Raw genomic sequence first — 11,480 nt, 5'->3', positions numbered from 1 at the left:
CAGGGAGCTGGCTTTTCCCAGCAGCTGAGATACCACCATCTCCTCCTGCCTGTGCTCCCCGTGAGGTCTATGAACCCAACAGAAATACTTCCACTCTAGTGGAAAGTGATGAGTATTTGTCTTTGACCCAGCAAACTTCCTTCTGTGTCCTGGAGCTAAGTACAAGCTTGGTGCAGTCTCCAGAGGCAGCAGTGATGTAGCTGGAGCTCTACACCTCAAACTCTAGCTGAGAACTCAACTGTGCAGTCTTAAGGGTAGGCCTAGAGCTGCCATGAGAAAGAAGTTCTGAAATACACAAAATCTTTTCAGTGTAAATGTGTTTGAGGACAGTTTTGAGAAAACAGGCAGCATCAGTGGAGCAGTTCCATGCTGTCCCATCAACCACAGGAACAGATTTTGCTTGGACCTCTGCTACAGGTGTAGGAAAGGTGATCTCCATGTGCAGCCAACTATTGGCCTTTCTTTTGTTGCTGTGAAGCAAAAATTAGCACTTATATCACTCTGCCATTTGCACAGCGTGTTTGTTTAATGAGCCCTCACAACAGCCCTGTGAGGTAGGCGAGTGAGCTGCCAAAGGAGCATAGGATGACCTGTCCTTGCTTTTCACTACAGCACCAGGAGGATAGTACATATCCTCACTTTACACTAAAGCATCAGACCTGTGGAAAGTTGTTCTCAGTCCCATGTCCTGGATGAGGAAGTTCAGCAAAGACTTTAAAATGTCATGGAGTCCGGGATTGTGATGAACTGCAGACTCCCGCTCAGTAAGGCCTCTGTTCACTCATTTCAACATTGGTCCAAGGAAGAATTGAACACATTGAGTACTCATTTACATTCTGAAACTACTCAAGGCATGAAATGTCTCAAAATATACAAGTAATCTGTTAACTTACTGGTCTGGTAAGGTGTGCCAGAAATCTTGCTAAAAGTATTCAGCAACCTCATATTTACAGCTATAAGCTACTGATTGACATGTATATACATACACAGAGACCTACAGACAGTTTACTGCACACTGCTAGCCTACTTTCACAGAATACAGTTCATGTACAGAGGTTAAACTTTCTTAGTTAAGACATTGACACCCTGAACATAAAGCAAACGTTTTTAAAATTTGAAACAAGGTACTCTTTACACAAACCTAATTCTGAATCAAAAGCCCATACTGAAAATAGTCCCCATCTCGTCCCTGCTAAGTCTGTCTAGAATGCAATATTTCACTGGCATTTGCACTTCAACATGAAGCATGGTCTCCAAGTTAATAACTGTGTACTGATTCTTAAGTACTGCATATAAGAGTTCCTCCTGAGAAGTTAAGAATTGCTTAGAAAAGTGGTTATTCCTACAAAGAATTTTGAACCTTTGGAGTAGCTTCTGGTGAGTTCGCTGATTTCAAAGCTTCAGATACATGTTAGCCTGATTTACACAGATGAGATAGTTCCTGCTTCTGTTTCTGCAGTGCAAGAAATTATACAAGCCAATTTACTACCTGATTTCATGTTGTAATGAAGGAAAACAATATTTAGCAGGTTTATTTCCTTTCAGTCTGTTACTGAAGCTGCAGGAAATACAGCTCTGTGTGTGTGTGTGTTTTCTTTTTTTAAATGTGTTTCTCTAATGAGAGCTACTTATTGGAGAAGGCATTCACTTTCCCCTCCGTGGCTGTAGTCTGTGGGAGAGCTCCTAACAAAGTTCTTTGTTAGTGTTTGTAAGACTGGAGATGAGGTTTAATTGAGGGATTTGTGCTGAATGTTCTTTCGCTTTGAGTCTTAGTGCTGCAATGCTTGACGTTTTCCTTTCAACTGCTGCTGGATCAGTGAAGGCAGTGAGAACAGGGTCTGACGGGGGTCCAGGAGCTTTCATTAGTACTGAAGCTGTTGTCACGAGAGGATTTAAAGCATTGAGAAACCTGTATTTGAAAGAAGTCAATATTACCCAAATTAAGAATTGTTTTGGAGAACAAATACTGAATTGCAGCTTCCCCCCAACAAAGCATTAGGGAAAAAAGTTCCAAAATTTCCAATTTTTTCCAAATGTACATTTTTTAGCTTTATTTTGCAGTATAGTGTCTTGCCCTTAAAAAAAAAAAAAAAGCAGAAAATCCCACCCTAAATAAAAATCCGAACCACTTTTAAATAAAATTAGCAAGAGATGATCAGACATGGCATGCAGATATCTAAACCAGCAACCATTTGCTGAACCCCTCATGCTAAATCCTTTCTAAACAAACCTTGGATGCTGTAGATCAGCCTGTTCTGTGAAAGCAATAAACCACCTCATAAAAAGGCCAATTTATATAGCTGTTTATGCAGACAATTTGTTCAGATCAATTGGTTTCATGTGAAAAGCATTTGTTTGTCTGTTAATGTAGTACTAAGATACAAGCTCTAATTTCAGCAAGGGTGCTGTCTTATATTTTTATGTATGTATATATACACTTACATATAATATATAATGTATTTATGTATTTTATATATAATGCATTTATGCTTGAGAGAGAGTAAGAGAGAAGGATGGAGCTGCAGCCACACAGGTCACAGCAGTCTGTATGAAGACTAGAGTTCAGTGAGACCAAAACTGCAGTAAGTATGAACTATTTGTCTTCAAGAAGCAATTACATATTAAGATGCTATTAGCATGACTTAAACCCAAATCTAGCTGTTCCTAATCAAGTGATCCTACACAGGAACATTTACTTACATTTTAGTAAGTTTATTGAGAACATGCGAGTAGCAAAATAATATAAAAGCAGCATTTTTAACAGTTTTGAGATTTAGAAAAAAAGAAAATTATTCTATACCTTCCAAAATGTGGATTTAATATAGGATTTCTGAAGAGAGAAGTCCAGGTGAGACTGCTGAGGCCAAATGGCCCTAAGGTTGAAGGATTAAAAGCTGGGGACATGGATGGCACAGCTAATGTGGAAAGAGGCATTGACCTCCATGTGTGATCCAGGAGGGGAGAGTGGCTCAGTGGAACATCCAAAAACAGACCAAGTGGGTGCGTTAAGGAGATTCCTGGAACAGTCCCCAGAATTTCATTTTTTTCACGTTTCCTCCACTTTGCCCTTCTGTTTTGGAACCAGACCTTCAACAAGAAATTATAAAGGCATTAGCTGAACTTACTCTGCAGTTTGTCTTACCAGATACTACAGCACGTATTGATATGGCAAAATAATTACTGTTAAACCAAACCCCACTTCTTTAATATAAAAGATCTTTTCATAAAGTCCTTAGTGGGTTTATTACAAAATAAATCACTTTTCAATACTGTAAATTTGACTACTCTTTGACTGAAGAGTCATGAAGGTTTTAAAGCCATTGTCATAAGTTAAACTGAAATGCAAGAGCAATTATTAAAAATGATCATTCTTCCTTTCATAACCTATTTATTGAAAGTTAAATTTCAACAAGGCCATTCAAGAGATGGCAATTATAATACAGTACAAAAATTGTTTTCCAAAAGTTTTAAATAGCACCTACAGTATTTAAAAACCAGGTTTCTGAGGTTAAAAACCAGCTTCCTTTACCTCAGCCGTGCCCTATGACCATTTCCAGCAGTGTAACTTACCTTCAGGTGCTTGAATGTCATGAACTGTGTTTGGGAGAAAAGCCCTGCACACACCAGGGCGCTGATCCCCAAACAAGGCTGCAGCACGCCCAGTCTTGCTGTCCTGAGCCTGATGTTGTTTCTCTCTGTCAATTGACAGAGACACAATTGACTCTTTCAAAGCACTTGCTCTGGGTTCTCAGGATCCAGCTGAAGAAATACTGTGCCAGTCCTTCCATTGCATGCAGAATATTTACACTGGAAAGCTGCTGTTCTCCTGGCACAGGGATTTGCACCCCTCAGACTGAGTGTGTAACCCAGAAGTGTCTCACTCACAGGCAGTCAGCAGAGGGAAGTGCACTCAGCAGAAAATCGGAACATCAAAATTTTGAAGTTGTACTTGAGATTCTTGAGTGGCAAGACTCATTCTTTGGTTTTTCCTCCAGCAACCATCAGCTTTCAATAGTCAGATGTCTTACAAAGGGATGTCTGAACCTGTGAAATGCCAGGCAGCTATGCCTAGATACTTCATCAGTATCAGTCCAAGACAGGGGTCTGGTAAGGAAAACTAAATTACTGGGAACAGATTAATTTAAATCCCTGTTAACCAGTAATCCCAAATATTTGTAAGTGGAGCTTGCCTAAGATCTCACAGGAGAAGACCACCAACTCAAAGGTTTTAGTGTTTTCTATGAAAAATATCCAGTTGAAAAGGCAATAACTGTCTCACACTGAGATATGCAGATACAGCCTTTCCTGAAAAGGATAAAGGCTGTAAAGGTGTTCATGTCCTTACTAAATGGTAGCACTGTTCTTCAATCTGTTCTTCATAAAGAAGCCTAACACAAAAGTAAATGTCTGCTTTTCTGCTTTCTCCATACTAAAGCAAATCCATTTGATCACTCAGACATGCACTTTGACTACAAAGTATTTTTTTTTATTGTTCAGATTTTGGGCTTAACTCCAAAATGTAATTGTCTCTCAGATTTTGTATTTCTCAAACTGGAAGGAAATACCAGCATATATATCTAATAAATACTGTTAGAAAAAAGCTGGCTTTCCATTCCTTATTGGTACAAACCCATCAGTTCAAGTGGTAACAGGAGCAGATCAATGCCTCTTACCTTAGACTGACACGACAAACAGCTTTTTGACAAAATTTACTGCACATATTATAGTCATTAACGTTCAGATAAGTCATCTTGAACCATTTGTTAAGCAGTTTTTCTTTGCTTCCAGTAAAAGCCTTAACTTGCTTTTATTCTATTTTCAGACACTTCTGAGGTGACAAACTAACCATAACAGAAACTGCTATACCAGTCTTAAGATTTTTATGACTGTAATATCAATGGCAAAATACTCTAGAAAAAGTATTACTTAATACTCAATAATGATTTTTAAACCATTAAGTTTTGAATTGCATGCTAAATATTACCCAGGTTATACTTGCAATTAGTAGCATCATGCATATCTGACAAGAGATTCAGATCTTTTACAAAGGAAAATGTGAGCAGGTAAAATTTGATTGCTTTCTTGCTGTAATTTTCTGTAAAAATGTATCCTATTTAATTGATGTAATACCTAATGATGCTAGAAAGATACATAGATGTGCATAACTGTATCATGTTTCTGCTGTAAGTGAATAAGAGGACTGTAATGAGAAAATATGACAAGGATTTCTTGATCAGTTATATCTGTAAGTCAGTGTTTTAAAACTGATGCAGTTTATGGCAGTGAAATAACCCTGAAACCTTTTACCCCTCACGTTGAACAAGACAAAAGATTCCTTTAACTTTTTCTTATTTTCTTGCCATCCTAACAGTATGAATAATGAGAAGCATGAGTGGCAACAACAGATGCAAATGCTATTGAAGAACAATCCCAAAGTGGCTCCAGGTTATGAAAAGGTTTTGCAGACTCTCTGACTGCATCTTTCCCAAGGTGAGGAATCTTATTGGGAAGGAATTCTCCCTTATTCTATAAAAGTAAGTAAGGGGGGTGTTGGATGAGGGAGATCTCTTTGAAATGATGATGGAATGAATATTTATTCATGCCATTTTTTTTCTTATTTGTTCATTTTCATGTAAGACTCAAAAGGAGGAGCAATGCAGTGGCTGGTACCCATTTCAGCTGGTTTTTCCCCAGAGAAGCAAACTTCCATTTGTAAAACACATTGAGGTCAAGAAATGGTCTGACTGCATTGGGTAAGATTAATTTCTTGAGCTTACACTTGACTAAGTAAAGAGATGCCACTTTCCATATCAGCTGATTTAGCCAGGTACCATGGGAGAGGGTTGCAAGTCTTCATTTCCCACAGAATGCCTTACAGAGCAACAATGAGCATGGGCAAGTATTTGGTAATTATGGTAGTTGAAGTACAGTACCTCATTGTTATTCCTACACATCCCCTTCCCTCCAGGCTGAGCCCAGTTTCCCACAGGACAGGAACTGGGGCTTGGCCCTGTGCACTGCAAACTCACACTAAACAACTGTGCTGACTCTGTGCTCCATGCTCAGGACACTTGTGTTAAGACCTAACAGATTAAGGAGTCAAAGACTTACCAGGAACAGCTCTTTGCTGCTCCTTCCATCCCCTGGGGATGCATCAACTCTTGTTAATTTTCTTGTAAATTCCTTTTTGGCTACATCAAACACAAATGTTTTCTTTGTTTGTTTGTTTGTGTCTAGATTAGTCATTAGGAGATGAGTTCCTCTTTGCCATGTGCCATTGCATCATTCCTTCACAGGGTCTACAGAATATGTACCCCACAAAGTGAATTTGACAGTAACATTTAAAGTAACAACTTTTCACCCATGTCTTTGTCACTGTTAGATGCCATGTGCAATTGTCAGAGATTGGGGCATGTCAGTGACTGGAGGTTTTAGTCATTGTTGGTGTTAGAAAGAGTGAAGGATACATAATTTCCCCCAAGTCCACAAAAGAGAGCTGAAAACTCATCTAAGTATTCTTTGAGTCAATTATAAAGTATCATTCATACGTCTAATGCCTTTTTTGAAGATGGTACATATTAGATGGTGCATATAAAACTAAAAAAGTTACAGTTTTACAGACTGTAACTGTGGTGTGAACCATTGCAGATCCAGTGACTGGAGTAATGACAAAGTATACAAACTAGGATCTGGCATTAACAGTATCAAAGCTTTTCAGTAGTAAGCAGGACTGTCACACTGAGCAGCTGCACCAATTCTCAGTCTTTCACAAGTAGGCACACACCCAGAATTGTGCTGGAACAGTCAATATCTAATCTACAGCACAAGCCAAATTTAGTACAATTGTCATTTGCAGCTTATAAATACTTGAAAGTCGTCATACCTTTTGGAACAATTTTTTTTTAGGCTATAATTTCTGTATAAAAAGGGGATTTCTAGGTTATGAAGAGATGAATCTAAAGAAAAGGGTTTTTAAGGGATATTGTTAAGCAGGAGTGCATAGAGTCAGGAAAAGTTACTAAGAGTAGTTTGTGGTTTAAGCAAACTGCAGCCTACAAGGGATTAGTGTCTGTCTAAGCAGGCTGAAGTTCTACAGGCATTGCTGCAATCACAGCCCAGCTGGGCATAAAATTCTCCTGGACAGGACCTGACTGTCATATATGAATGTCAAATTCATCTTTCATTTGTTTTAACCGGTCATTTAGAAGCGTTTTTAGTTTTATTGAGCTAAGTGAGACCAAGCGAAGGATGTTAATTCTGAAGTCTCAGTAAATAACTTTGAATGCCCCACAGGACCCTCATTTTCTGTGAACAGCCTAATTTATGCTTTTTTATTCCTGCTTTTCGACCCATGAGGGCGGCAGCACAAGCGGGAGTGAAGCGCAGCCGGGGAATGTCCCTGAGCCGCCGCTTCCCCGCCCGGGCTGTGCCGCGCTCCGTCCTCCGTCCCTTCAGCACCACTCGCCGCGGACAGGACGCGTTCCCGGCGCCGCCGCTGCTCCGCTCTCGCCCGGCGGAACCAGAGGGAAAACGCGCTGTGTTCAACCCTCTCCTGCCCCTCGTCCCCTCCGGCACTCACCTGCACCCGGGCTTCCGTCAGGTCAAGGCGCAGGGCCAGCTCCTCTCTGCGGGAAGAGCACTCAGTTAGAGCCGGAGCTCGCCCGCCGCCCCGGCCCGGCCGCGCCCGCCCCTCCCGCCGCTACCTGGTGAACACGTCGGGGTAGTGGGACTTGCAGAAGGCGCGCTCCAGCTCCTCCAGCTGGAAAGTGCTGAACGTGGTGCGGTACCGCCGCTGCTTCCTCTTCACCGGGCCCGGCGCCTCGGAGCCGGGCGGGCGCTCCTCGCGCTCCTCCGCCTGCGGCTCCTCCGCGGGGCTGCGCGCTCGGCCGGGCCGCGGCGTCTCCGCGCGTTCCGCGCCTGAGGGACACAACCGCGGAGTTACCGGGGCGGGCGGGCGTGCAGCGACCCCGCCGCCCCTCGCCGGGCCACCTCTGACCGTGCCGCCCTCCCCGCCGCCCCTCACCGTGCCGGCCCGCGGCGGGGCCCCGGCCCAGGATGCTGTCGATGAAGTAGGAGGTGAGGAGGTGCAGGGCCGGCGGGGCGGCGGGGGCCGCGCTCTGCATGGCTGCGGGCAGGGCCCCCGCGCCGCGCCGCGTTTTATGGGCGCGGGCAGCGCCCGGCTCCGCGCCCCGGCATTAGCATTTCATTAACGCGTGGCGTCAAGGCCGGGGGTGGGACGCGCCGTGCCCCGCTCGCCGCGCAGGAGCCGGGCCGCCTCCCCCGGGCGGGCGCAGAGCCGTTCACTGCCCTGGGGCCCTACCGCCCGCTCCCTCCGCTCCCGCAGGCCGGCCGTAACTTTCTGAAGCCTCGTTCGGGGCCGCGGAGCGGCCGCGGTGAAGTTGTGCCGGTGCCCGCCGCGGTGCAGGAGAGCCGTGCCCGGCTCCTCGAGAGGTGAGGATGGGTCCGCAGTGAGGGCTGGAGGACCCGGCTGAGACCCAGGAGTGAAGGAAAAGAGTCACCAGTGTTCACCTTTAGTGCTCCTCAAGAGGTGACGATGGGTCCGCAGTGAGGGCTGAGCGAGCCGGCTCAGACCCAGCAGTGAGGGAGAAGAGTCACCACTAGTGTTCACCTTTGTTGCTCCTCATGACCTAACACTTGTTGAATTCAGCTTTTTAAGGCTGACCTTGCAAAGTACCGTGTGCCAGCAGGTGAAGGGAAAATGCACAAATCTGTCCAAGTCCGAGTCCTTTTTCCTGGAGATCTCTAATTCCACTCCTGCTGTAATGATGCTGTCGGCGCTGTTACAGCAATGGTTCCTCAACAGGAGGCCTGGAAACGATTTCCTGCACAGGGAGACTTCCAGCAGTTTGGTGATCTTACTGTAGTGTACTGATAGAGACTGTCATAAATGAGATGACAAAATGACAAAATGAGATCTTGATTTTGGGGGATGAGAATGAGATACTACTTTCTAGAGAGTCTTACAGAGAGTACAGCACAAAAGGGCTAAGAACACCGAAACCCCAGAAATAATGGCTGAAAGCTGAAGCCAGAAAAATTTAGATTAGAAATAAGACAAAGATTTTAAAATCTGTGTGTTTATATCTAAATTTTGAAACAAGAATGGTGGAGTTCTGTTTTCTCTGTCTTCATATCAAGTCTGGATTAGTTTACATTCTAGCTGAAGACATAGAGGCTGTCAGTGCAGAAATGCTTCCTGACTCTGTGTCCTGTCAAAAATCTTTTGGTTACTCCTGGCATTGCAGCCCACAGGCAATTTTTTTTTCAGTTTTTTTCCTTCTCTCCTCTCACCTCACTGGGGCTGTGTGACTGCTTTAGTGCTTCTATCTTTGTACTGACAGAACTTCTTGCTGTCTCTCTGTTCTGCTGCAGGGCTCTTCTTTGACTCAGACCCTGACTTAATTCCTTTCACTACCATTTGGTTTGGCCTGGGGCAATACCTTGTGAACCTATTCGTGTGGCATTCTCTATGAGAAGGTTTGGGACAGCACTCTGTGATGCTAACTCTTGAAAAAGTAAGGTGCTTGTATGAAAGATGACTCTGGTAACATCTACAGAAAGTGGGTTTCTTTTGACATAGTGTTTTCTTGATATTGCCTAGTTTATTGTCCTATTCATATCCTGATCCTAAGTTCTACATCTCAGACTGCCACATTCACCCTTAATTGTGTTCAAAGGCCTAGGGACTCATTTGTGTTGGGAAAAACAATGATTCTATGCATCCTATGGACCAAATGCTGTCAACTCCAGGAAACAAGATTTGAGCCATCTAATTTCCTCTGACTAAAGAAACTGTCAGAACTTCATAAGGAATATCCTGGATATGAAGTAGCCAGTGATATGTTTGTTTTATAGTTACAAATGCATTACAGTTGCACATGTGTCTATGGTCAAAGAGAAGCCCCTGCATCTTGGAGAGCATGCCCAGGAATTCCAATGGGATCTTCCAAGAGCTAGAAGTGACTAATTTTTGTTACTTCTGTCTTCCATACAAACCAAATCCATGAACAACAGCAGATAAAGCTTCTGTGAGGAGCTGGGGGTGGCTTCTGTGAGAAGCTTCCTGCACATTCACAAGCCAATGCCAGCTGGCTCCAGGATGGACTCACTGCTAGCCAAAGCTGAGTTCATCAGCAATGCTGGTAGCACCTCTGGGACAGCAGGATTAAGAAGAGGAAAAAACCTGCACAACAGCAACTGCAACCAGAGGGAGGAGTGAGAATATGAGAAGAACAGCTCAGCAGACACCCAGGTCAGTGAAGAAGAATGGCAGGAGGTTCTCCAGGTGCCAGAGCAGAGATCCCCCTGCAGCCTGTGGTGCAAAGCTGAGGTGAGGCAGGTGTGCCCTGGAGCCTGTGGGGGTCCATGGTGGAGCAGAGATCCACCTGCAGCCCAGGAAGAACCCCAACCTGGAGCAGGTGGATGTACCCAAAGGAGTTCATGATCCTGTGGGGGCCAGTGCAGGAGTTGGTTTGCTGGCACAAGCTGTGACTCCATGGGGGACCTACTCAGGAACAGTCTGTTCCTGAAGGACTGCAGCCTGTGGAGGAAGAGACCCATACTGGAGAGGAGCCAGGACAGCTGTCCCCTCCTGATCAAAGGGGTATCCCAGAGCATTTGATGTCTGCTCAGCAATAAAGGCTAAAGGAAAAGGGTGTAGGGCACTTATTAATATGAAGTTTGTCTTCTAGAACAGCTGCTGCATGGGCTGAAATCCTACTTCCCCAAAAGTGGCTGGACATGGTCTGCTGATGGGAAATAGAGAATATATCTTTTTTCTTCCTTTGCTTCTGTGTCTGGCCTCTGCTTTTGCATTATTAAACTGTGTTTATTTTAGCCCATTATTATTTTTATCCCATTTTCTCCCCTCTTTGATAAAGAGGGGAGACAGCAGCTTGGTAGGCAACTTGTGTTTAGCCAAAGCCAACCCACAATACATTTGTATTTTTCAGATGTCCTCAGGCAGGCCACATTTACACTGCTGACTGATGTTTGAGTTGTTATTTTGGATTTGTATTGTGTCTTGTCATGAGCTGAGCCACCTATGTTATAGTTGCTGCATAATGGCATTGAAAAATGCCCTAAAAGAATGTGATTTAAATACATTTTCATTGCTTTGTGTTCAACCAACCTTGTTGCTACTGCTTTCTTGGTTTTCTGTGGCTCCCATGCAAAGTAAAATGTGAGAGATGAATCATAAAGCTCACCTTGTCCATGGAGTGTTGGAAAGATGAAGGGAAGAATATGCATGTGTTTGTGGATGACAGCAGAGCTCCAGCTGCATGAGGGGCACCGGTGTTTGCTGTGCTTGAAATGTCTCTTGGCATGTTGGTAATGTATTTCAGCATTCTTTATACTGCCCTAAATATATAAATGTATGTTAATGAAGTTTAATATTTAGGTTTAGAAAACAATCCTGTCCATATCTACATTTAAAAAAAGTTCTGAGATTAAATAAA

General features: G+C 43.7%; 1 protein-coding gene across 1 annotated transcript; it reads right to left on the bottom strand.

Annotated features, from left to right (window-relative positions):
• Nucleotides 1-661: 661 nt before the first annotated feature.
• Nucleotides 662-8,222, bottom strand: LOC132080115 (homeobox protein ARX-like). The gene is made up of 5 exons (XM_059483120.1): nucleotides 8,024-8,222; nucleotides 7,704-7,917; nucleotides 7,580-7,625; nucleotides 2,801-3,087; nucleotides 662-1,909 (listed from the first exon to the last, which is right to left on the bottom strand). The coding sequence occupies exons 1-5, from the start codon at nucleotides 8,121-8,123 to the stop codon at nucleotides 1,684-1,686; spliced, it is 873 nt and encodes a 290-aa protein (XP_059339103.1). The 5' UTR covers nucleotides 8,124-8,222; the 3' UTR covers nucleotides 662-1,683.
• Nucleotides 8,223-11,480: the final 3,258 nt, after the last annotated feature.

The sequence above is a fragment of the Ammospiza nelsoni genome, chromosome 15 (genome assembly GCF_027579445.1).
Source record: "Ammospiza nelsoni isolate bAmmNel1 chromosome 15, bAmmNel1.pri, whole genome shotgun sequence".
NCBI lineage: Eukaryota > Metazoa > Chordata > Aves > Passeriformes > Passerellidae > Ammospiza > Ammospiza nelsoni.
This window is presented reverse-complemented; position numbering and strand designations above follow the sequence as displayed.